This window comes from Odontesthes bonariensis, chromosome 17, assembly GCF_027942865.1.
Source record: "Odontesthes bonariensis isolate fOdoBon6 chromosome 17, fOdoBon6.hap1, whole genome shotgun sequence".
In the NCBI taxonomy this organism is placed as follows: Eukaryota; Metazoa; Chordata; class Actinopteri; order Atheriniformes; family Atherinopsidae; genus Odontesthes; species Odontesthes bonariensis.
Window position 1 is genome coordinate 15,318,050 of NC_134522.1, and position 25,781 is coordinate 15,343,830.

Consider the following 25,781-nt stretch of genomic DNA (forward strand, 5'->3'; position numbering starts at 1 on the left):
TGGCCTTGTCGTGTTGCCATAGCAACGTCAATTTACGATTTATTGGGACGCGCATTTCAAAATAAAAGAGACAAAACACCATGAAAAGCAACCACTAATCCCAGTTCATCAACTACACTAAGCTGTGGTGAATTTAACCGCTTTTATTTCCCCCTTTTTGTGCATCATTAATACAAATTCATGAATCAACTGTACACATATGTACATGAAATAATAGTCTTTCCACATAAACACGAAAGTAAACAAATCAAATGCCTGAAACACAACTCATCACAACAAAGATCAATATCCTTACACATACAAAAAAAAAAAAAAAATCAGTTGAGCTGGGTAGTAAGACATGAAAATATCGAGTTTTTGAATTGAGTCAACCTTTTGAAAATGTGAGCAGCAGATCGAAGCAATTAAAACTTTTTAATCAACTTTTTTAATAATAATAAAAAAAAAGCAGCTTTCGTGGAAATTCCACAACACAAGCGTCAAAGCACAAGATAAAACTGTGCAGCTTTAGGACACATTCGAATAATCCTCCCATTCGTCATTTACTCAGACAGGTAACCCTTCAAATCACTTCAAAGTGCTGTTTAAAGACTCTCAGCTTCAACACATTCAGTTTCTATACTTGTTCTCTTATTTTTGCATGAAATATTACACAATAGAAATATTTACAGTAAATAAAAAGGCCAACATACAGTACATGTAATAAATTAAGGTTAGTTACACCTATAACATTAGTGTTTGTTGACACCATGTAGGATAAGCGAATGTTCCACTATCTGTAAACAGAGCTGTTTTATAAAAGTAGCTAATGAGACGACCTATCTGTCATTTTAATGATTTTACATTTGACAGAACATAAACCATATTACGAGAACATGTGGCTCACAAATTCAATTCTCATAAATCCCTTTGATAAAGCAAACGATGGACAATGCTGATGACCATGAAGGCACTGTGAGGGAAACGGCAAGCTAAATCACAGCGGCTCAAACTGGTACGAGATGAACACAATTTTATTTACACCACAACTGCTTGTCCACCTTTCTTCCTCTTACAAAAAATACATCTATAAGCTGTGGTTTCTGCACGGTCATAGTTTCAGCTACCATATGGCAATGACAATTACTCCTCACCCTGCCTCCATTTCTGAGACTCCTCCTGACGTGCGTCGGGGTGAATCTGGTTCCTCATCCCACCCAAGACGTTAGATGTGGCTTCAGTGGCCATAATGAGTGGCTTGACCACTGCTGGCGGCAGCTGACGGAGAACTCCCCCCACTGCTCCCGTCATCCCGCGCTGCTCGTGCTCCCGTGTGGCTGTGTCGTAGATGGTCAACGCAGTGTCTGTGATACCCTGTAGGTGGAAATATTATAAATTCCTCTCTAAAAACAGAGGTTTATCGCTCAAATGTAAATGCAGTGAAAAATAATAGCCTGCTGAGCCTCAGATTTGTTTACCTCTTTCACCACGGTGTAGGCTTTGGCCACGCCTTCTCTCAGGTCAACAGGCTGATGAGCCAGGCCATAATGGGAGTACCGTTTCACCCGCTTTGTGTCTCTCTCATCGGGTACTGGAGACACCATGTCGTAGGCCGTCTCAGCTGCTGCCTGGAGAGACAGAAGTATGAACAACGCTCTTGCTAGATGTCTAATAAAAGAAGTATGTGCTGAATACAGGCCCGTTATCAACAGTGGGAGACCGGTGTACCTGGATGGTCCGCACCATCCTGTTTGTGAGCTCCAGAGCAGCCATAGCAGTCGAGGTTCCAAAGGAGGCAGTGCCGCGTTGAAATCCACGCACTATCCGACCATCCTTCCTGTACTGCTCAATGGGGAGCCACACCAAGTCCCTGAGTCCGTGAACTGAAAAGAACATTCATCTTCATGATATAAACTGAAATAACATTTATGCTCATTTGACCCAAGAGTTTGACTCAGTTAGCAACACTAAAAGCATGTAACTGGGTTCAGAACAAGGGCTATACCCACCCAGTTTCACCAGAGTGTGAATAGGTGCCACACCACTTAGAATTCCTTGAAGCTGGTTTGTCTTTATGTCATTCAGCCACTCGTTTATTGCATAAGAAAACAGCTTATCCACGCCAAGTAATCTGAAACGCAGACAAGTGTTACTTTCTTATGAAAAACAAAAAAAACGATGTTCCACTTGATAGCAACGCACACTATAATACATCACTGTGAGAAAAATGTTCTCAGTAACGGTCTCATGAGAAACTCTCAGATAACACACCCCTGTCTGTAGCATAACTGCCTCAGTTTCAACTCTGAACAATTCAGCTGCGTCAACCCGAAGATGATTCCTGCAAATGTTCCCTGAAACAAAGTATTCACAAAATTATTCATAAAACACAAGTAACATAATAAGGAGTTGATACATTTTTCTCTTAGATCATGTACCTGGTCCATCGACACGTGCTTCCCATGGTAGTCCAACCGAATGGGAACCTCAGAGGTAAATCTAAACTCCCTGTTAGGAGGAGAAGATGTGGCCAAGAACAAACAACCACTATGAGTAATTTGGACATTTTAGGAGTTTGGAAGATTTAGTTATAGTATTTACCGCTGACCTAAAGAAGATTGGCTGGTCTGTGAAGGGAGAAGCAGAGGCTTCGCTGTCATTCGCTTCCTCCCTGCTGGATGCGGGGAAACCGTTGTGGCTCATTTGCCTTTGAGCAGGAACTGAAATAATCGGGGCCGCGTCCTGGCTGCTAGCAGTGTGCTTAGAGAAGCTGCAGGAGATCTCTGGGGCAGCTGCTTTCTTTGTGGTGACACAGACAGCTGCAAAACCAATCATAATCAGGGGTTAAGAAATCCAAGTAAGACTTACAGCAATAGATTTGTCTGTGAATCGCCTGTCTTACCTTCTTGAACAGGAGGTGAGAAAAACTCAACTTCAGTAGCAAGACTACTGAAAAAGTCCTTCAAGAAGAATAGTGCATCCTTCAAGCAAACAAAAAAAAATTGTGTTACCTGGTAGACTCATTGTTTTGTATCTGACACTGCAACAATCATCTGTATCCGACTCGAATACCTGATCAACATTGAGGCGCAGAGGCATCAAGGAGACACGTAAGCAGCACTCCGGGGGAGCCTGGCCTGACTCAGGACATGTATGTAGTGCCTTAACTGTCAACTGAGAACAAAAGCACCCATGAAGTCACAACAAGCCACGACTTCATGACATCGTTTTGGGTGTGCTGCCTTCCTCACCATGTTAGAATGGGCTTTTCGCGGCATTTCCTTGCTAGAGTAGAAGTAGAGGAACTTGTTCATCTGTGAAGTAGCCAGTCTGTCTCGAATCTCTAAATCCTGCACAACAAACATCTGTCGGGACACTGGCTGGTCCACAGCAGAACGAGGGGCCATGTGAGGCTGCGGGTACACCTCATGCTGAAATCTCACCTAATGACACAATTACAGAAAGCTAAACGGTCAGGAAACAACTGTACACGATTTGTGTCTATAGTTATGTAATGTAATGAACATTTATTCCCGTAAAGAAAACCTTGCTGAGTTGGATCTCCATCAGGACATCAGGGTTCCTTCCCCTTCCACCTCCTGCCCGCCCTGACTTTCTTGCATGTCTGACTGGAGTTTGAGACGGGGAGCTATGAGGTGTAGATCTGCAAGGCGAAGAGGATGACATTAATTGAAAAAGTCTGTTTCTCTTTGAGCAAACTTAAAATGACTCCAACCATTCATGGCTCACCCCCGGCTTCTGGCAGGAGAGACTGTGCAAGGCCCACTTCCAAAGTCTTTTCCCCCATAAAGATGCCAGATGACTGAGATCTCCTTGATGAGGTAGCGAACCTCAGGGATGGGAAAATTCATGGCTCCCCGGCTGGAGTCACTCCCTTCCAGAGGCTGACTGAAATGATCGTGCTTGATTTCCACTGGATCTGAGCTCAGCAGCTTTACCACAGGCTCCTGGTCTCGATCCTGAAACACACACGTCTTACAGGTAAGTGGCTCAGGTTTTCACAAACAGCCCATCACTTGGTTATCCAGCCTAATCTGTGCAAATTTCCCAACCTCTCCTCTGGAACCAGGAGTTTCCAAGATGCAGAAGTCATCCGTCTCTTGGGCCAGAGTAGGAGCAGGCGTGATGAGAGGAGAAGGAAGCATGGGGTAGGTGGGACTTAAATCTTGGTTAACATTCCCACTCTCATCAGGGAACAGGAACAGGTCAGAGCGAGGTGGGTCATGGTCATAAATCTGCTCCTCATGAGCACCTGCAGACATGTGAAAATAGATGCAGATATAATCTAGTGCACATAATAAAGGGCAGGGGGGCTGCAAGTAAGCTTTAGCTTAAAACAACAATGACCTGCAAGAGCGATTGTGACATCAATAATTTACTAGATAAATGTACCACAAATAAAAAATATGTAGGTCAACTATCTGCTGATTAATTCACAGCTTTGAATGCATTCATCCATTTAAGACTGCACTGACTCTTGTGTTTGTATCAACCATATAATATGGTGGGGGGGTCTAAATGGTCTAAATGTTGCACAGCGCTGCCTGAGTGTGAACCGTTTGATTGAAAAACTCGTACAGGATGAGTCAATATTATTAATAATTTTACAGGAAATTACAAACTTTATAACAACATTAAGAATACATTGAAAAAAAAAAAAAAAAAAAAGCGTAATGACAGCAATAATAATGACAAATAACAACGTATAGGGGGGTGTATAGAGCGTGGTGCACCCTCTAAAAACATTTAAACAACAAATTTGCATTCATTGAGACTAGAACTGCACAAGTCTGTACCATTCTGCTGCAGTCCGGGTGCTTGCTGTCCATCGGTCTCCTCCATAGCTTCACTCATCAGATCCTGCAGCATCTGCTGCTCAGTCTCAGCAAGCAGCGGGGTCTGAGACGGTGGCCTGCAAGGAACCTCCGCCTGTCCAAAAATATAATTCAATAAACATAGGAGGAGAATGTAGGAGCAGTAAAGGTTTTGAAATTGTATTGTAAATATGCAACACTGCTGACCTTGCTTCTCTGTGTGGTGCTTCTGTGCTTGGCCTCCGGTTCTGCTGGGGGCATTAGGTCTCCATAGCTGGCCACATACTGGATGAGGTTCATTAGCGCAGCACAAGAGTCCGAACATGTTCTTATGTGAATCACGTCACTGGAGCAGCGCAGTTCAAATCTGGGCTCCGACTATCACCCAAGAGTCAGTGAGAATGTGGTTAGAAATTTATGTTGGGGAAGAAATCAACAATCTCACACACAGACAGATAACTCACCAACTTTCCATCTGCTCCAGGTTTGACAGCTGTAATCCTCAGCTCCAGAGTTCCCATGTCTACCACTTGAACATAGTCTGCGATACAAACTGAACATCAGTCAAAGCAGCATGAGAACATTTCAAACAGTCAAATACATGAATGCTGCTGAAGGCAACTCACCACGCACTAGGTTAACAGATACAGCATTACTCTTGTCTGAGAGGAAAAGAGCAGCTTCATCCAAAATAATCCTGTAAACGACACATTAGTCTATATAGAGCAAAAACAGCTTTATAAATCTTGATTATACCCTCATAATTAAGAATAACTAACAAACCAGCAACCTATTCTTACCGTAACGTTGATGAAGAATTGTCTAAAGAGACACTGCTGGAGATGCTGAATGTTTCTATGACCACCAGCGATCTGAGTGGTAGGTAAAGGGGTCTGTCAAGAGAAAGAGGTGGCACATTAAAGTACGCAACACAAATGGATGAGAACTCATTATTTAGCATTTGGTCTGAATTCCACTTTACCTGTAGTCTAAAGAGCAGCTCCATAGGTGTAAATGTAGGGTGGTGACAGACGTAGGAGGGGCATAACCCAGCACAGGTTCATCAGAAACATTCAGAAAGTCGACAATCTGTTGGTAAAAAGATTAAAAATGTCTGATTTTAGTGTAAACGGTCTTATGACATATGAAGGTTATGAAAATAGGTATTTTGTGAGGAGGTAGGACAGGGTGCAGATTGTTTTACCTGGTCATACCAGCCCAAGCTGGGAGGGACCACTCTGTGTTGGAGTGTGGCTCCTCTCACTCCAACTGCAACCAGAAACTCCTGCAGAGAAGGTGCACATCAACACAGTGAGCAGCTGATTCAAAGTAAGAGGATTTATTCACACACATCTGCCTAAATAAGGCGGTATTACACAATATTTGTACAAAGACACTTCAGCACAGGTAGTGTTTGAGAAAATATTTGATAATCACTATAAAAATCATGCCTGATCTTACCCTGCATAAAAATATGGCCTCATATGCCCTTATTTCCCATTTTTTGACAAAACAATGCTATTTGCAGGCTTTTGCAGAACAAATGTATATTTGCAGGAGTTGAGTTCATGTTAAGACTCTCAAACAAACAAAGCTTTCGTGCAAAAGTTCAAGAACGTAAATCTACAAGGCTGCAATGTCATTAACAAGATATGAAAGAACAAAAGTCCAAGAAGGCTTTTTTTTCTCTTGTGAAACCCTAACCAGTTTTACATCTTGAGACCTTTGAAAATAGTTGAAATCTTGCAAAGACCGTGAGTGTCCCTGTATTAGAACACATTTAAAACATGAGCCCCCCCCCCCATTAATGTTGTGAGCATCTGACCTTGATGTTGCGTTCTGCATTCTGTGATGAGATTTTGACAGCGACAGACACCATGCTGCGTGCCTCCAGACCAATACCCTCCGAGGGTGTTGAGGATCGTTCTGGAGCAGTCTCTGATTGGTAAATGGTCGGCTCCAGCCAGTGGGGATGTGTCCTGCATGGCAACTTGATGTCCGAGACACAAGTGCCTCCGTCTACGAGTCCTGGGCGGATCAGTCAATATCACACATTTACAATGACGTACAGGTAATATTTAGTGATAACGTAAAATTGCATTAAGTACTGAAAGTTTACCTTGGTGGTACATGCAAATGCTACTGGTATGAAAGCAGATGTAGTGTTGATCCTTGTGGCCTTCGTACTGTGTGACGCTGAACAAAACAGCATTTTTCACCTCCATCCAGAACTCGCCGTGTTTGTTTTTCAGCTCAGTTTTATCTTCCTTCTGGAACAGAAAGGGAAACCCCAACCCCACATTTCATATCAACAGCTACAAGTTTTTAAACTGCATTAAAAACTGCATTTTATAGAGGATATCAAACTGATTTTTACCTTGGCCTTGGTCTGAAGAGCCACCAGGCCATGATTGACACTGAGGATGACAGAAAAAAGGCTCTGGGAAGTCTTACTGTGGGCTTTGGGCTTTTTCTTCTTTCGAGATCTAAAGCCCACATCAGAGGAAGGAGAGTAGTAGAGCATATTTTCCTCCTCAGAGCCACTGGTCTCCTCTGCAAGAACAATGCACCATTTTCCATTAGATATAAGATTGAGAATGTGAATATAGCTGAAATCGGTCCCGTCATCTCACCCTCAGGACCAGTAGAGCGAAACTGGCTAAAACTGTCCTTGGAGTAAGTGTTGATCAACTGACTGGCAACAGAAAGTCCGACTCCGTAAGGCATGCTCTCTACGGTCTCCACCGGGGAAGGAGCAGTGGGCTCCCACAGCAACAGGTCATTATTGATCCTATAATATGGACGATATGCATTTTACTTATAAAACAAGTAGTAATAAGGATCTCAAGCGTTTTGTGGATAGAACAACAGGGGGTAATCTCATCTTGATCATTTATTTTGACACAAAGTTCACATTTAATAACATGTTAGCTGGTTGTGTGTTGAAAATATGTGACTAACAGATAACCAGTTTTTAAATGAAATGAACTTATTTCACAAAAAAGGAGGACAGAATTACAAACGATGTACCTGTTGTGTAGTTTTTCATAGAATGGCTTGCTGGGGAGCGATAACTGCACGTTGGGGAAGCACAACTCCAGGACAAACCGAGAGCTGTTCATTGTTTTTTCCTGGAACTCTGTCATCTCAGCAACATCGCCAGGAATGATCATCTGGGATTAGAAAAAAAATAAAAATGACCTCGTTACCACCTGTTTTGTCAACAGCTTAGATGGTCAAAATTATTTGCATAAAGATCCATCTGACATGCATGAAAATACATCGACCAGAGAACATTCTCGCACGCGAATGCAAATTTCTTTCCGCTTGGACAAAACACACCTGCCTCGCATCAACGCCATGATCAAATCAGAGACACAATACGTTCAGTTTCACAGATTTCAAAGGGGACGTATAATGGAGATAACAAAACAAACGGTTGTAACTACCAGCTTGGTTTGGGCCCACGGAACAGAAAAAATTTGACATTCAGAGAGCCGTTCAGATTTGAAGGGGGAAGTTTTTAAGTTTTTAACAGCCTGGGCCAGTTCAACACTTGTGACGAGAGTTTGCCAACAAAGAGGGATCAGCTGCTGTCCATAGCAAAACTCAACACAAGGGAATGTAAAGATTTGAGAACAAAATTGCTAGTCAAGCATTTTTCAGTTTGGTGTGTAATCTGTACTGTATGCCGTCTCATTCCCGTGTCTTACCGCATTTTTTTTTGGCCAAAGCATGTCACCGACATCTCATTAAAGGGATAGTTCGCCTCATTTGACATGAAGCTCTATGACATCCCATATTAGCAATATCGTTTATGAACATTGACTTACCCCCCGCTGCGTCCTGTGAGCCGAGTTCCGGCCTCGTTTTGGCGTTGACGAAAGTAGTCCGGCTAGTTGGCTGGGGTTTAAAAAAATAAAGCGCTTTGCTTTCGTATCACTGCGTGCTGCCACCTGCCGACAGCCGCTCCTGTTACGGTGTTCGCTGCTCGAAAGCAGGTGACTGCTCAGTCTGAACTTCGGTCTGCACGGTCTACACAGCACGCAGTGATACGAAGGGAGAGAAAATAGCGCCAAGTGATTGTGAGGTCTGACTTTTTCCTGGAGAACGATTTTGTGATGCAAATGTATTACTCTGTTGAACGCATATTTTTTTGAGAAGCAAAACGCTTTATCTTTTAAACCCCAGCCAACTAGCCGGACTACTTTCGTCAACGCCAAAACGAGGCCGGAACTCGGCTCACAGGACGCAGCAGGGAGTAAGTCAATGTTCATAAACGATATTGCTAGTATGGGATGTCATACAGCTTCATGTCGAAAGAGGCGAACTATCCCTTTAAGACCATGGGAAATTGTGTCAGTTTGAGGGGGAAAAGGCTGTAATTTGTCTCCTGTAGAGGAAATGTTCATAAAGGAAACACAAGAAGAGGAAATAAAACGAGACTTTCCTTAATATCAAACAAATCTGTGCACTGTTAACATGCATAACTACCATCCCTGGCTCACACCGAGTGAATTTTAAAGTTAGGTATGCATATGAGAATTTAAGTCATATCTAGTTGTTTTTAAGCTCTTTTGCATGTATCTATACCACGTTCAGACTGACAGAGACACTTGCTCTTATACTACAAACCAAACCTACGATCTTTTCTTACAGGTTAAACCTGAATCAGTTCCTGGCCTTGTTGACTTGGTGTTACCAACATTAATTGACACTGACGGTTACTGAAATGACATCTCGTGGCAAAGTTGCAGATCGCAACAAACTTAATATTATGCTTATTCTGCCTTTGAGAATTGTTTGCATCTGATATGACTTTCCATGAGAAAAAAAATAAATAATAAATCACCTTGACGATAAAAACACATTTTATCCATGTGTAATAATCTCTCATTTAACCACAAGAGGTCTTCTAAATAATTGAAAGCCTTCTCTGAATTTTCACTTCATAGCCAGCTGCCATATAGTACTTTGTTCTGTGTAGTGAATATCAAACATAAAGCTGACCAAAAGACACTTATAAGATGAGGGAGAATTGAATGAATATCTGATAAGTTAAGGCGCGAACAGAACTGTGCTGACAACTGTCTTATGAGTGGGTCTAATGCCTGCTGAGTGGACCTTTGTCATTCAACTGTAGGAAATTGTATTTCTACCGACAATAGTTGGCAGTAATCTAATATTTAAGATTGATATGACCCTATATTTATCACTCACCTCCTCATTCTCATACATAACTCTACGAGAAGAAAAGGGTGACGGCTCTGGTTTCCCAAAGTCGCACACATCCTTCAAAGAATGAGCAGCCCCTTCCTCCTCTTCTTCCTCAAGGGAATGGTCCTCCGCCCCTTCATCATCTTCAACTGTCACACGCTCGAGGATTGAATGGACGGCAGTCGGGTTCATCTTCAGCACAACCCTGCGCACAAGAAATGAAATACCACCGTAAGGTACTGATGAATGGACAGACTGGGTGGAGGTTGGTGGAATAAACTGACCTCGGCCAGTCAAATTTGACACTTTCAGACGTCGTCATGTCTCCGTCCATGGTGTGGGACACTCTGAGGAAACGGGCAGCCGGTTGATCCGGCTCTTCCTGGAACTTCCCTGCACAAAAAGCGCAAACATAAAAGCCATTTAAGATCAGTTATAGAAAAGAATTTTCTTCAGACTGCATTTTGAAAACGCACATACCAGTAAGTTTGTTGAACGTGAGCTCCATTTTGGTTTGGTCAGGTGAGCTGCCACCCATGAACTCCGTTTTTACTTCGAGGTCCTCCAGCTCCAAAAAAAGGATTTCTTTCTGCAGAGACTTCTTGAACCATGGGCCTCTCTCCTGATCTGAACGCAGGTCAGGGATGGGGAAGCGCACAGCAATGGCCAGCACCGGCGCATTAACGGTCAACGACACGTGGCAGTTGGAGGGTGTATGGGTGTCATCAAGGAAAACCTCTGTAAAGGCTTTGTGCTGGGAAATGCGTTTACAAAGACAATGAATTCATGAACTTCCATAAATATCCAACAATTTTTTTTTTTTAAATCTAATTAAGAAGCCACATTAAAAGTGAGAGATGGTTGACATGTAAGTGTGACTGAAGTGCTCAGCTGCCTCAGTTTTAGATGACCCTGAGCTTTATTTGGCAGTCCCAGCTGTGTGTCTGCAGCAGCAGCTCCGAGGGAGCAGGAAGGACAGCAGCCAATCAGTGTTCGTCTGAATTTACTGGACAAATAAAGGTTTCCTGTAGGCTCGCCAGAATTAAATGAGCTCTTATGTAATGACTGAATGACTTCATGTCATAAAGTTGTAAAATTCAGGCAAATCTGTTCTATGATACAAGTGAGAGGCAGATATGAAAAAATACATCCTGAAATCATTTCTGAATTGGTTGGCCTTTAAAACAGTGATCATTTACAGTAATTCCCTTGTTTGTGTGATAACCTTACCAAGCTGACGTGTTTATTGTAAGATGCATACATGTGGGAGGCCATCATCTCTGTAGTAACTAGTTTCTGAGGCTGCAGCAGTGAGTTGAGACGATCTACAATGCTGATGTCCAGCTCAGAGCGCACGGGGCCCAGCTCCACCTGGATCTCAGCTTTCCTTGGAATGGTGCTAAGACGCACTTGGCCGCCCTGCACACAGCCAAAGAGTTAATAGTTTGTATGCCAGACAGACGTGCAGGGGAAAGAAAAAGGTGTGGTAAGCGTCAGTGTTGTGGTTTCATATTGGACTATTAACGCTGGTTACCTGAGGACCTCTGCGCTCAGCTTGTTTGTAAAGCAGGTGAAGGCAGGTGGTAAGCGGCGCATCAGCACTGGCTGTGGTGTCAAATGTCAGGAGCTGAGGTATGACAGAGAACCTAGTTTGAATAATCTTAAAGTCATGCCAGCTATTATCTCTCAAGTGTTCTATATATAAGCAGTGTTTTAGGAGCCAAAGCCTAGAGTGCTGAAAAGTGCTGAGTGCTTAGCTCTCGCCTGCAAGTCTAACCTCAGTGTACTGGATTCCTCTTTGGGAGCCACCAAAGAGGACTTCAGAGGGGAACAGACACTCCACAAACTCCATATTGTTAAGGGAGATATCGGTGCTAAAAGTCCGCAGGCTGGATCCCTGGCAGTGCTCATACTTTATCTTCAGACCCTGGCCAACAAACCTGCAAATAAATATAAGCCCAGACTACACATGTTACCACATTTAATTCACAAATCTAGCTACAGAACACGAGAACCTTGAACAATAGTGTACCTGAGGTGGTCATGGGGACAAGCCTGATTAAACACTGTCCGGGACTGAAGGAAAGCATCTGGGGAAAGCTGGCCTGGCCCAACCGTGCTGAAGAAGTGCGCAGCGATTGGGCCAAGTGGGCTGGGAGCAGCATGAGGTGGTGGCAGCGGATCAATGTGGAGGACTGAGACAGCAAAGCTGCTCAGCGACAACCTCAACACCAGCTCTGGCCTTGACTCATCCCCATGGGTTTTGGATGGATGGGCTGAAAAAGAAAAAGAAATCCTAAAGACCAACAATAACCACATACAATGCACTCCCAGGAGAATATAAACCTCTACTGAGGAAACAAAAATAAGCCAAATGCTGATTTCCCGGATTATTTTCTAACATTAAAAAGAAACCAACTATTCTCTAAAGAAAATGGCCACAGTGGGACTGGAAAATGCGTATTTCTTTATGTATGTGGTCATCAATTTCTCAAACTGCTTACAAGTCTGTCTCAATAGTTTCTGAGGGAACTGTGAATCCCGTGACTGGACGGGAGTTTCGCTAGTCAGCTTCTCCCGTTGTCGTGGCACATCCATATAATCATCCCACAGAGCCTAGAAACACACAAGACACTCGTGTTCGAAAGAATAGCTTCTTATTTTAAATGCATATTACGTGGCATTGTACCGCACTTCACTGAGGATTTCAGGAGCAAGACTTACTGCTGGATTTCCTGAAGGAGACTCTCTGGGGGAGGCAGAATAGTTACTGTTGAGTGACAAGTCCAAGTCAACTGTGGGGGGTTCACCCAGAGGAGGGAGGGATGACAAGCTGTGAGACATGTCCATGTCCGCCATGGAGAAGAACACATCATCTACAACAATGAAAAATATTTAAAAAAAACATTAATAATAATGATAATGCATACTTTACATGAACATGTTCATATTGGTTCATATTCTTTAAAAAATAAAAATAAATAAAAAAAAAACATTCAATGATCCCTCCTTTGAAATTCAAGTTTCTTTTCAGGTTGATTGAAAATCCCAACTTTAATCATAAGTGAGTTTCTTTTTCAGATCAGAAATTACGTTGTTTTTAAACCATGTATTCCTCACAAAGTCAAAAGGCTCCAAGAAAATGAAAAAATATTGGTATATTACACGCCGTATGTATATCTATGTGTATATATATTTATGTACATGTGCGTGCATAGAATGTGTACATATGAATACACATCTGTATAATTATTTTATACCTTACTGTATTTGTCTTATTTTACTGTCTTATTTTTGAGATAATGTAGAAGTTGAAGCAGGGTATCTCATTACAACCTCGACTCGACACAGTTCTGGTGGTCTGGCTCTCAAAGAGGTCGGGGTCTGTTCCTGGCACAGTAGTGTCCTTCTTTAGATACCGGTTCAGTTCCATATGGAGCCGATACTCATCTTCCTGCTGTATCGGACGACTTTTTCTATCCTTACTCCACTCCTGAGCACCTACACATGAAGAACAGGAAACACTCTATTCACTCCACCTCTCAACATCTAATGCGGTTACACCGTTACCCTGTTTCATCATCTACAAACGGCGAGATGCTAACCTCCACCAGAGAAAGCGCCAAACAAGTCCAAGAGAAGATGAACTTGCCGTGGTGACAGTAGAATAATCAGCTTATCAATATGTCCAACAACATCCAGCTGGGAAGCAACACATGCAAAACAGTATGAGTACTTCCATTAACCTAATGCAGAATTATTTTGTAATCAAGAAATGATTCCTGTACCTTTGCTCCAGGCAGAGCTAGGTTGTTTTTTAGCGTTAGGGACAACTCTATTTTACCACTGATGCTTCCAACTTGCACCGGCTCAAAGTGTGTTGTGGAGGATGGCGGCTCTGAGAACTGTGGATGAGGCTCACAAATGATTTTTGGATTCCAGCTGGGGGAAAGCTTTGGCTCCATTTCCTGCAAAATAAAGACATGTGTTCAAAAAGGCTCCAACATGCAACTCCTGTATGCAAAAACTAATCTCCTTGCCACACCAACCGACGGAGTGGGTGAAGATTTGCAACCACGAGACACATCCGAGAACTCATCCCAGAATACAGCGATTCCTTCCATCTGCACGTTTTTATGTGCAAACGTTGTTGGCTGATGCACGTTTACATTTGAACTCTCCTCCCCCGTTTCATCGCAGTACACAATCCTGAAAACAACAACAAAACACAACTTGTTTAACCATGCCAAATCAGAGAACTCTAATGCACGTTAGGGATACAGCGCAATGGCATTTTCTACATGTTTCCCATGTTGATTGGCAAAAGATTCAAGAAACAAACTGATTGACAGACAAATGTTTTGACAATTATGTCAAAACCCGGACATTTTCCTGGCGTACCATCACTGTCACAACTTACTTCTTGATTCGAATCTCAAGAGCGATTCCAGTTTTAGAATTTTCTGGAATGTGTTCAACTCTAAGAACAGTGTCCACAAATGTCACTTTTACTCTTCTCAGAACTGCAAGACAGGAAATCAAAAGCAATTAATTCACTCGTTATTGGGCTGCTAAACTTGCAGAGGGCTGAGAGGGACTATAGATATAATATACCTGTCTCTATTGTCTCTGCAAACTTCTCTAATCCTTCAAAAGGCTGGAAGCTCTCTCCCATATCATCAGTGAGTTTCTGACTCAGGCACTCCTTGGCGAGCTGCATGCTGCTCGTCATGAAACTGGACCAGTACATGGGCTCAACGCCAGATGCTGGAGGAACAACCAGTAGTGACACAAAACCTTAGAAAAAATGATCCGTCAACTCATTCATAAATGACTGAATGAAAGCCCTTTTATCTGACCTCTTTCTATACATCCAAAACTTAATTATTGATTAATTTGTTGCTTACGGCATTACACACTCAGAGAACAGTATTTCCCTACCAACTCTTGGTCTTGGCCTGAGCACCATCTCCAAACCCTTGACCTCGAGGGCACAGTTTTCCTGCAGCAGTGCTGCCCACGGGACAGTCAGAGAAATTGCCTGGATGAACCCAGCGATTACCTCAAAGGGTGCATCTGCCGTCTCCAGGAGTTCATTGAGTGACTGAGGAACAAGATATGATGCTCATTATCGTAGTATTTTCCTTTGTATTGTTTTTTTCTTAATAGAGAGCGGCACTACAAAAGAAAAACTGGCATTGCTGCATTTCATTATGGTTTGACATCATCTTCTCTGCTCTTTGCTCATTTTGCTGCATGTACACTGTGCTTCAGTGTCACTGATCAGCAACAACCTCAGCATCCTAAAGATAAAACTAAGCTCTGTGTATCTAAATGCCCTTAAATCGGGGGGAATCATGTTCAAGAAGACAGACTTTTACAGTAGAAAACTGATCCAGCGTGGCCATGACAATTTTGCATGAACACATTGCAGTTTTGATGCTGTAAAAATATATCTTGCACAGCCCTGTCTCTTAGTTCATACAGCTTGTGTTGGAATAACATAAATGGATCTGCTTTTGGATCTATGTTGCCTGCTAAAAAAAAAAGGTTAGCACTACACATACACATTTATCCAGTGGCACTTGTGCAAGGGACCCGGTGCCTTGATAAAGATCAAGACTGAGCTGATCCAAGCTTAGCTTCTCCTGCAGGAAGTTGCCAAGGTAGCGATGCAGGAGGTATCTGCAGGCCCGCTTCTTGATCGACTCTGAAAAGGGCCAAGGCATCTTAACGTAGTAAGTGAACACCTCACAGGTAATGAAATGGGTCTTGGGGCTCTGCAAGTGCAATGTTCTAGCTATTCAGATAGCTATAAATCAGTCACTGATGTTACAGCTGTGTCATCCTGTTGACTTCAAGATATTGAAAAACTGCGAACTCAAACATCCTTCATATCCCAGGGTTAGGGACACTTTGGAGGATGTGTTGACACTCAAGGATATGTGGTCCGACACCAGTTTGCTGCGCCTACAGAAAAGACACACATAATGTACCCCCATCGTAATTTGACACCACGACATGTGACTTGACATTTAATTATGTAGCAAGACACCTGTAAACAACAAGTTCTCTTAGCTGTTTTAGTTCAAGATAGAGACAATAATAACTACCTCATGAGTTGATTTAAAATTGTACAATGCAAGCTTAACACAACGCCTGTGTAATGCTAGGACAACATTCGCTCCTCTTTCTAAATCCACTGTAAACGTACACATTGTTATTGCGAAATAACGCTTAGCATGAAAGAAACTTAATAATAAATGTCAATCCTTAACTAGGGCAGCTTATACAGACATGTCATTGACCAAAGACAGCTGCGCTTTAACTGCTGGCTAAACAAAGGCATGTAATTTAGCTAGCTAGCCGGCTAGTGTGCACCAGTTTAGCTAATCTATGAACCACTCGTGAGGCAGAGTGAAGCAAAATTAGCACAACCGACTAACGTCAGGCTAAGGTAGTAGCGTTTGCTAGTTAGCTTGCGAGCTAATCTACATGCAACATTTCTTAAGTTATCAGCCCTTCCACGACAAATGTACACTAATAAGAAGACTACATACATTGACACCAGTTAGTTATGCCGACATTCAGGAGTCAATAGAGTATAATAAAAGATCTTAAGGTGGCTCTTTAAATTACCTTCTGATTGAGTTGTTTACAAACACTTTCATGACTCCGCACCAATTGATGCTGCATTCGGGAAACCTCGGAAGTGACATGAATGTCAGAATTTGATATTTTTAGCCCTCTGTGTTATCAATACGCAAAACAAGTAAAACATATCTATATATACCAATTACACAATCTGAAGGTCTTTAATTTTCTTTTCTTCATTTTTCTTTAAAAAAAAAAACATTTGAGTTGGAAAGGAGAAATTCTGAGTTTCTAGTTAACATCGAAGGCAGCCTCAGTGGTGGGATTAGTTGATGATGTCATAACGTGGCGGATCTATTGTGGTCACGGGACACTTATTGGAGCAAGATTCACAGTTATTTGAACTCAATTAACCCAATTCAGAGGAAGCGTGTTGGAGCAGCGAGCATTAAATCCCATTTATGTAACGTAGTGACGCTGGTTTGACTGAACCGTGTCCGCGCAGGGCAGCTCCGAGTGGGCTGGAAGCTTCTACAAGGCGGAAGAACTCACAGAGGAGGTGAGTCAGAATTGATCTTTGTTGCATGGTCACATCGTAACCCTAATACTTTATTAAAAATGTATCCAGTATGTGCGTTTGTAACCTAAACAACGTGACTGAAAAGCGGACATGTTTTTTGTTTTGAGCGATCAAACTGTTTTTCTATCGTCGACCTGTATTTAGCCCCCAATAGCCATATTTATTCCAGCTACAGTTATTTAGAGGAACTACAGTGTATCATCTATATTAAACTTAAACTGATTTAGAATGTAAATATGTGTGTGGGAGGGTTCATTCGATCCTTTTCTGGATCAAGAGTCCTCAAGATGTCGCTGTTTTCCTTTATAAAAACCACGTATCACATGTTGAATTAAACTACAGCAATAAATTGTTGGATAAATCTGCAGTGCAGTGCGTCCCTGCAGCGTGTCAGTCAGTATAATTCAGTTTGAAAAACCTCAGCAAGAACAAACGTCCAGAAGATGTTTTGCCCAAGATCTAAAGCCATTTTTATCCTCAACCAGAACCCAAAAGAATGTCTCTAACTCTGTGTAATCTGATCATGACAGTTAAGCACCGTGTGGTGTTGTGTTAAAAACAACAAACCTTCATGATATTTCCCAACCCATAAAATGGTTGGCTCGATGGAAAGTTTTTGAGTGTCATTGTCTTCACCAGTTTCCAGCTGACAGAATAATGAGAAAGCAGGATGTGAGACAATAGGAAACATCTGACTTGCACAGAAAAATGCAGTCAGGTTGCATTTGTTTGAGCCAAGTGGCCACCAAACAGACCTGGAAGAAGGATGCCTTTCTTAAAGTTATCCCTGTAAATAGTGGAGAGATTAATTGTGTGTGTGTGTGTGTGTGTGTGTGTGTGTGTGTGTGTGTCACCTGTCTAATGTTATCTGAACCACAAGAACTGTACCGTATTTAGTTCAGGAAAAAAAGAAAATGGGTCCAACGCTGAATTAGGTGGCTCTGACAGTGATTTGACCTTCAGTCATATAGTTCAAACAGGATGCCGAATCGTAAAAATAGCCTGATTTGCATTTTAAAAAAAGAACTGACAGAAGAGTCAGATGATTGTGTGACACACCATCACATGTCACATTAAGAGTGCAGCGCAACCCTGATAGCATAGCAGTGCTTCTGGTATTTAGAAAAAGATGCATTATTCTATTATATTAGTAGAAGAAATGAATCGCTTTATTTACTGTCTTGGTTCTGTTAATACTTTGTAAGAGTGTTTGAACAGTCATGCAAAATGTAGCTTGTTGCCATGACAATAAAGAACAACACAGCCCCCCTCATCTTGCTTCTCAGCTTGCTGGGGTTTACTCATTAGGCTAATTTTGTTTTTGTATTTTTTTTTTTATTTCGGGGCACACTTTTTAGTTTAATTGGAAGCTGGGAAAAGGCCCGGAAGACATACAGCAAAGACAAATGGCAGCCGCTCGCCCAGATAAGCGCTACTTAGACTTCTCATCAGGACCGGTTTTGACTGCTGTTAGTAAATTATGGGTTGTAGCCACGTCAGTAAATGCTTTTGTTGTTATGTCTTACAGGGGATGGAAGTAGACTGCCAGCCTGAGGAGTCCATTGCCTCTGATTTTGACGAGGACTGCGTTGAACTTGGCGACGTCAAGGACATGAGATTGGAGGCAGAAGCGGTCGTCAACGACGTTCTCTTTGCCGTGTCTGAAATGCACGTGTCGCAAAGTCTCACCAGTGCGTCTGATGTGGCCTACATAAACGTGGAGACGAGAGAGGGAAATCATTATTGTCTGGAGCTCACAGAGGCCGGACTGAGGGTAAGAGGCACTCACAGCGAGACAGTGTTTGTTTTTTTTTTATTTCTTAACCTAAACTCTTTTAAAAGTTTGCAAAGATTGATGGTCAGTAACTCATTTCTCCTTAAACAGGTGGTGGGCTACGCTTTTGATCAAGTGAACGAGGACTTGAACACCCAGTATCATGAGACTGTTTACTCACTTCTGGACACGCTCAGTCCGGGCTACAGAGAAGCATTTGGGAATGCTCTGCTGCAGAGGCTGGAGAGACTGCAGCAAAACGGACAGTAAAAAGGACCAAGACGCTCCAGAGGCTGTACCTGTGAAACCACAGCTGACCATGCTGGTCATAAATGGATATTAGCCAATGATAACCAAGTCTTTACTTTGGCATATTATGTGATGTCCAACTGCCTAGATGCCACTACAATAAGAGCTCCGCAGCCCTATCAACCTCGCTTTGTTCTGGGTTTCATAACTTTGAATGACTTCATGTTTTCAGTGACTGCCCCAGACTGGCTGTATTGGATCTGTTGCGACATTGTGCTGTTTACTTTACTGTGGAAATATCTCCCAGCTTCCGTGTGTTACAACCTCGTAACGGAGTATGTTGTTTTAGAATTCTGATCCAGAGAAGCAGCATGTTTTGTTGAAAGTGACCACGGTCGGCCCTCTGCCCTGCTGCTCGTGCTGAAGCTGCAACCTGATAACGGATGTCTGCTCAAATACGCCCGGCTAGTTTGTATTCAGCAAGTGTTCCTGGGAAAGAGCCATGTTCTCTTCAAGTTAATACTGCCTTAATTACTGGCTTTTTAGAAAAAAAAAAACCCAAAGAATTAAATTAGCTCATTAACTTTCACTCATTTTGTATTGACTGAGATGGTGGTATTAGTGAGGCTGCTGGTTCATACGGAGGTCAGAAAAAAATTCAACTTATTTTATTTTAAAAGCTCAGATTACTTTGCAGAATAGGCTGACTTCTCTTCTCAGTCCCATTCAATTGTTATTGCATCTCAAACTTGCATTTTAAGTTGTTCATTTAAAAAGAATAAGAAAAAAAAAGCTGTCCTATTATTGGCGGTTTTGTTTTCAAATTTCTTGTTTCTGTTCATCTTTAATGAGGGATTTTGGAGCTGCATTTCTTTTCTTTCAGTGTACCTGTGACCTGGTGATAATCCTTCTTCAGTATTATCAAATCTACTTTAAGAAAATTGGTTCTCTCTCTGTATTCATGCGCTCCCTCCTTGCTGCTAACCTTTGCTAACACCAATAAAATCTCAGAAGTGTGTCAGTCTGCGAGGCTGTTTCATGATAACAGATGTGTGAAAGTGGACTTAAGTCCAAAGCCGAGGTGGAATACACAGAAATTTAAGGTACTTGTACTTTGAGTATTTCCATTTGATGCTACTTCATATGTCAACCCCATTTAAAAAAAATTGTGACGCTGTTTAAAATGATTGAAAGCTGAATGCAATGATTTGCAAAACTCCTAAAGAACTATTTGATTCACAGTAGAAAATGTTGAAAATGAAACATTTTCATGAAAAATAAAAGCACATCGTGAATTTAAAAGCGGCCCTGTTTCAAACAAGTTAAGACGGGTCCACGTTTACCACCACCATGTTGCATCGCCTCAAGCACAAAAGTCCATACATGTTTGGGAGCTGAGGAGACCCGTTGCTGGACCCAGGGCCGCCGATAGGGGGGGACAAACGGGTATTTTGTCCCGGGCCCAGGAATGGGGGGGGGCCCAAAAAAAAAAAAAAAAATTTTAAATTAAAAAAAAAAAAAAAAGGAATATGGGCATTAGTCCGCAAATATGTCCACAAGTTTCAGGCACGCACGCCAATCAGGCTGAATTGATTTGAGAATCATCCTCGGTCAGCTGAATGACAGGCAGTGTAACGCGGCTCTGGTTTAACCTTATTTTGTTTAAAATAAGCCAGTATAGACATGGCAACGTGTGAAATTGCCATTTAGATAGAGTTAAATGTAACGAATGGGTTATAAACGTGACGTTTTGGGGTAGCCTGTAACTTTCGTTACAGGGGGGGGCCCATTCAGAGAATTTTGTCCCGGGCCCAGCCAAACCTGTCAGCGGCCCTGGCTGGACCTGTAGGATTCTGGATGCTCAACAGTCCCAAGTCTGTCGTGTGTTTCCAGTGTTTCTGGATCAAGTTCACATGTGGCTTCTTCTTTGCACGATAGAGCTTTAACCTACGTTTGTGGATGGTACTGTGAACTGTGTTCACAAACAGTGATTTGTGGAAATGTTCCTGAGCCCATGCAGGGATTTCTTTGACAGAATCATGTGTGTTTTTAATGCAGAGCTGCCTGAGGGCCTGAAGATCACACTTTCTACATTTCATATGTTTTCTGTGTTCTACTGTAAATAAAATATTGGTTTATGAGATTTAAAGAATTGTGGCATTGTTCTACTTTACACTATGTCACAATGATTTGAACACCTGTCTACATTAGTTGTTTGTGGATTCTTCATACGCACATTTCCTCTCTAAACTTAACAGGTTTTTTTTTTTTTTTTTTTTCGACGACTTTGCAAGGCCCTTTCAGCGAAAATGATCAGATATAATCATGCCTCACTGTAATCTTGACCAGCTAATACTCTTGATGCTATTCTGCTGATTTCAGTTTGATTTATAATCTGCCAATTCAAAAACCGGTCATTTCAAGGTACTTTACGAAGATGCATCAATGGATGAATGACACGAGGTTACTCAGAGTGAGCAGTTCGTATAAAGTGATGAGTTCCTGAATATTTAGAGCTGGATTTCCTGCAAATGTGCTGGCAAGCAAGAGGAAACAGACAGAGATGGCTTTGTTATGTCGAGGTATTGCTGCCACTCCCCTCAAGAAAATACTATCATTCCAATATGTTGAAGGCACTTCTAGTTGGTATTTTTGCACATTTTTAAAGAATAAAGAAAAGAAAAATAAACAGAATATTTCTTTGTTTTCTCATATACACAGTACATAAATAAACAGTTAGCTTCCAAATGGTAAAGAGTTTTAAAACTTATGACATTTAAGTTCAGATCAGAGTACAACAGACACATAGATCATTATGAATCATTAAAGCTTTAAACCATCTAGTTTAGAACTGAAGAAGCCTTTCGGATGAGAAATGAAACGTCTTCAAGATCCAAGAAGAAGTCCAGTTGCCCTTATTCAAGCTTTTAGGATTCAGTATCCAGCGTTAGGTAAGAATTAAAGGCTAACCCTTGGACAGATGTTGAGAGAATGCAAGTACAAAGTGCTGACTTTTAAGTAAACCAATTTTTACGATGCAGTTCTTATACTAAAAAATAAAATCACTAAGGCTCACTCCCAATTCCTCTCCTTGTCCCTACTCCATTTTGTGGGTCCAAGTTACCCCTTCCCTACACCCTGATAGGCAAGATGAACGCTGCTCCTTGATCCCAACAGAAAAAAGGTGCCTTACCTTTAAAAAAAAAAAAAAAAAAAACAACAACAAAGGGGCGGGGTTAAGTTTAGGCTTTAATGCTCTCTTCTCTAAAGGATACAGATGGGTACAATTTACCACAGCACGTTGTCTTGAGGCTGCTAGCATACTCAACATTTCAGAGAAACTGATCAACTATCAGAGACGGTAGAAAACTGCATTTCACTTTTGAGATATCCACAGATTGTTCTTTTTACAGCATGTGAAGGCATAAATCAGTCTCGAGTGCATTTACTGGAAATGAAAAGAATGAAAATTTAGCTCTCATCACATCAAAGTTGGTCTCCATTTACCAACTTGAAACCCAGGCAGGTTTAAGTTGCTACCTCAGACTGAAGTGTTGTTGTGCTTTTAACACAAAGACACCGCCATTGTTTGATATTGTGCTGCAATAGTCCTTTTTGCATTAATTTGACTCTAGATTAAACATTAAATAAATACATTCATAATAACAAAATAAATAAAAATCACAAATATCCATGGAATCCACAAGTAGATTTCTTTATTAGGAGTTTTATTGCATACTCTTTTACAGCATCCAATTCCACAGGTCTGGTCAGTAAGAAATATTACAAAACTTATAGTAAAGAAAAAGTACAGTCTGTACCTTCTCTGACTACACAGCAGCCAGTAAGACAAGATATTTGTGCTGTAGTGGAATGTAGTTAAGGGTCATTCACGCAATCATTAACCTCATTTTCACATCCACAACTCTTAAAATTGATCGTTAAGCAAATCAGGGCACAAAAAAAACAAAAACAAAAAAAAGTGTGCCTTTTATTTCAGCAGTATTCGAGATGCGTGTGCTGCAGAGTCATGAAAACGAGTGAAAGAGACATCTTAAAATCAACTTGATGAATGAATAAAATTAGATTTTACCAGAATGGTTTGCATTGGTTAAGTTTTCACCTAAAGCTGAATCCCTTTTAAATAGATACTCGTCAGATCTTGTTGCTACTTTGGCACAAAATTACACAATCTGAACTGGGAACCTGATGCAGAACAAGTCTTGTTTGTTGTCATCTCTCAGTTCCCACTGCACAACCAGCTTTATCTAAAAAAGCAGAACAGATTGGTCAGTATACATGGTGCACATCTTTTCTTAGGTTAGTGGAAGAAGAAAAAGAAAAAAAGAGAAGTGAAAAAGAAAATCAGTCTATTATTCATTTGAAAAAAAAAAAAAAAAAAAGAAAAAAAAAGTGAGCTTCAAAAAAACAAAAAAAAAAAAAAAAAAAAAAAAAAAAGACAAAGCAACACTTAAATTGCATAAAACTGTCCACAGAGTTTTAGAAGAAATACTTTGTTATAATAAAAACTAAACTTCGTGTTTGTAGTGCATTATCAGTCCAAAAACACAAGTGAAACTGAGTCACGAGGCATTGGCCTCACTAGTGACCACACTTATGATCTGAAAGAGTAAAAACAGATGCAAATTATTTTTTGATCATCAACTGTTGCACCATCTGTGTCCTTTTCAGCTTTTAATAAAAACCTTTTTTTCCGATGAAGCCCTTCTGTGGACTACTTCGGTAAACCAGTTACGGAAGTTCCAGAATCTAATCTGAACTAAAAATTAAACCACCAGAAGTATAAAATTCACTTTACGATTCTAATACCCTTCAGTCTACTTTCTCACTGGACGCACAGAAAGCAATTGATCTGTAGAAACAGTTTTGAAAAATAAATAATCACAGGTATTACTTACAGCAGGATACTCAGACTTTACAGGTAGTGCAGTCTGATAGTGGTACGTCTGCTGCTTCTGGATAGGACACTCGATCCCAGACTTGCAGCCATCTCCATTGGGAATAGGGAAAGGGACGTGAACGCCAGCGATAATACCGTGAACCACTGCTGTGCTCGTCTTGCTCTCCACACCTTGAGGACACACGATCGGAGTTTGAGTAAAACACATTCATGTCAAGCCGTTGATGGAGAAGCATTCATGAGCACAAAGCCCACTCACCACTAGCAAACGTCACATTGACACTGTACGACTTTCCTCTTTGAAGCTGGCATGGCTGAGTGGCACAAGGGTTAATGTCCACCATGACAACTTTGCCAGAAGTTGAGCCTGAAGACAAACATGGATAAAGAGATATGTCACAAAACAGGACTTAAGTATCTCAGGTTATAGTAGAAAATGCATTTGGTCATCTATACGAGGCATCCCGTGTTAATGGTTTATGTTTAGAAAAATCCAACAAACTTGACACCTCTTCTTTGATTTATTAAAAGAGTATTACTTCAACCACAGGCTCCTGTCTCAAGACAAGTCTTGATTTGTACCAATCATTACCATCCAGGGATCATCGTTGTCTTTTTCCAGCTCAGTGCCAAAGGACAATTTCTGATCAGTGATGAGATCCAATTACAACACTGAGAAGCCACAAAGATGAGCAACCTTAGGAAATCAAAACGTTGATTAAAAAAAAAAAAAAAAAAAAAAAAAAAAAGGGAATCTGGGACAAGTGACAGTTTACGTCACTGTGGATCCAGGCAGGAAAGCACCTGATGCCGGACATTCATTTCCTTTCCTCTTTTCGATTTGAATGCCAATAAATTGCTGAGACTCTAGAAAGCTCGCTGGCGAAGTGCCTTGGGAAACTTGATCCAAGATACATTTTCGTACTTAAACATGAAGAATCACGAGTTACCATTATAATGGACAGCCAAAACCCGAATAAAGTCAAGTGAAACTTACCACAGTCAACAAATTTCACTGGGTTCGCACAGGTGAGTCCCATCAAGCATAACAAGACGATTAAACCGAACCGACCATCCATGTTTCTCTCCTTTTGTGTGCAAGCGTGAGCCTAAGATACGTACACATCCATTGCGAAATAGTTAAATAAACTTTATCAAAGCTTGACTTCCACTAGTCAACACAAAATGACAGAGTTACACACTGACTATAAGTTTAGCACCACAATAAGGAGACACTCTTTAACTGATAAAATGCAAACAAAAAACAGTACACACTACATTAATTAGTACAAACAAAATGAACAGACTGTACCTTTGAGGAGATTCCTTCAACCTCTACACTGGTATCACCAACAAGCCTTTATTTCCCCGTATCACGCGGTCACAGTCACGCCTTTATACTATTGAGTTTTTTTTCTCCCGATGTTTAGACTGTCAGGAAACAACCCACCACTTAACCCCGCCTTCTGTGCTTAAAGTGCAAAAGGAAAATCATTAGGCTACAAAAGGGGCTCATTGTCTTTAAGATGTTTAATTTAAACCACTAGAACACTATTAAGCTCTTTGGAAAATATGCCTGAAAGACATAACCACGGTTTCAAGACCCAGGTATTTTGTGGTTTAGAAAAAACT

The 25,781-nt window shown here is 41.4% G+C and overlaps 3 protein-coding genes across 4 annotated transcripts; 1 reads left to right on the forward strand and 2 right to left on the reverse strand.

Annotated features, from left to right (window-relative positions):
• Positions 1-128: 128 nt before the first annotated feature.
• atg2b (autophagy related 2B) lies at positions 129-16,740 on the reverse strand. 2 transcript variants are annotated; one of them, XM_075448660.1, is made up of 43 exons: positions 16,671-16,740; positions 15,599-16,001; positions 14,973-15,135; positions 14,646-14,798; positions 14,452-14,554; positions 14,081-14,240; positions 13,820-13,999; positions 13,637-13,733; positions 13,368-13,532; positions 12,756-12,907; positions 12,536-12,647; positions 12,064-12,307; positions 11,809-11,971; positions 11,566-11,658; positions 11,262-11,450; positions 10,512-10,785; positions 10,316-10,424; positions 10,035-10,236; positions 7,845-7,987; positions 7,448-7,605; positions 7,192-7,367; positions 6,934-7,081; positions 6,640-6,842; positions 6,019-6,099; positions 5,797-5,903; positions 5,615-5,707; positions 5,441-5,511; positions 5,279-5,355; positions 5,022-5,192; positions 4,797-4,929; positions 4,053-4,252; positions 3,730-3,959; positions 3,526-3,643; positions 3,231-3,422; positions 3,052-3,153; positions 2,882-2,960; positions 2,588-2,798; positions 2,418-2,487; positions 2,251-2,333; positions 1,989-2,110; positions 1,708-1,862; positions 1,458-1,607; positions 129-1,353 (listed from the first exon to the last, which is right to left on the reverse strand). In XM_075448660.1, the coding sequence occupies exons 2-43, from the start codon at positions 15,758-15,760 to the stop codon at positions 1,123-1,125; spliced, it is 6,225 nt and encodes a 2,074-aa protein (XP_075304775.1). In that variant the 5' UTR covers positions 15,761-16,001; positions 16,671-16,740; the 3' UTR covers positions 129-1,122. The 2 variants fall into 2 exon arrangements, with proteins under 2 accessions (XP_075304775.1, XP_075304774.1); XM_075448659.1 differs by having other exon boundaries at positions 6,934-7,084.
• A 197-nt stretch (positions 16,741-16,937) lies between these two features.
• Positions 16,938-20,608, forward strand: gskip (gsk3b interacting protein). The gene is made up of 3 exons (XM_075447506.1): positions 16,938-17,184; positions 18,734-18,979; positions 19,091-20,608. The coding sequence occupies exons 2-3, from the start codon at positions 18,737-18,739 to the stop codon at positions 19,247-19,249; spliced, it is 402 nt and encodes a 133-aa protein (XP_075303621.1). The 5' UTR covers positions 16,938-17,184; positions 18,734-18,736; the 3' UTR covers positions 19,250-20,608.
• Positions 20,609-22,927: 2,319 nt separating this feature from the next.
• Positions 22,928-25,561, reverse strand: LOC142402570 (NPC intracellular cholesterol transporter 2-like). The gene is made up of 5 exons (XM_075488105.1): positions 25,462-25,561; positions 25,147-25,258; positions 24,409-24,516; positions 24,148-24,320; positions 22,928-23,496 (listed from the first exon to the last, which is right to left on the reverse strand). The coding sequence occupies exons 2-5, from the start codon at positions 25,226-25,228 to the stop codon at positions 23,413-23,415; spliced, it is 447 nt and encodes a 148-aa protein (XP_075344220.1). The 5' UTR covers positions 25,229-25,258; positions 25,462-25,561; the 3' UTR covers positions 22,928-23,412.
• Between the last annotated feature and the right edge of the window lie 220 nt (positions 25,562-25,781).

Excerpts from the sequence above, each read along its gene's own strand:
- LOC142402570 (XM_075488105.1), bottom strand. The coding sequence starts at position 25,228 with ATGGATGGTCGGTTCGGTTTAATCGTCTTGTTATGCTTGATGGGACTC. Across the intron at positions 24,321-24,408 it reads CAATGTGACGTTTGCTAGTG|GTGTGGAGAGCAAGACGAGC; the intron begins GTGAGTGGGCTT and ends TGTGTCCTCAAG. Across the intron at positions 23,497-24,147 it reads TAAAGTCTGAGTATCCTGCT|ATAAAGCTGGTTGTGCAGTG; the intron begins GTAAGTAATACC and ends CTGCTTTTTTAG.
- atg2b (XM_075448659.1), bottom strand. The coding sequence starts at position 15,760 with ATGCCTTGGCCCTTTTCAGAGTCGATCAAGAAGCGGGCCTGCAGATAC. Across the intron at positions 12,908-13,367 it reads CAGAACTGTGTCGAGTCGAG|ATGATGTGTTCTTCTCCATG; the intron begins GTTGTAATGAGA and ends TCATTGTTGTAG. Across the intron at positions 7,368-7,447 it reads TCGCTCTACTGGTCCTGAGG|AGGAGACCAGTGGCTCTGAG; the intron begins GTGAGATGACGG and ends TTGTTCTTGCAG.
- gskip (XM_075447506.1), top strand. The coding sequence starts at position 18,737 with ATGGAAGTAGACTGCCAGCCTGAGGAGTCCATTGCCTCTGATTTTGAC. Across the intron at positions 18,980-19,090 it reads TCACAGAGGCCGGACTGAGG|GTGGTGGGCTACGCTTTTGA; the intron begins GTAAGAGGCACT and ends CTCCTTAAACAG.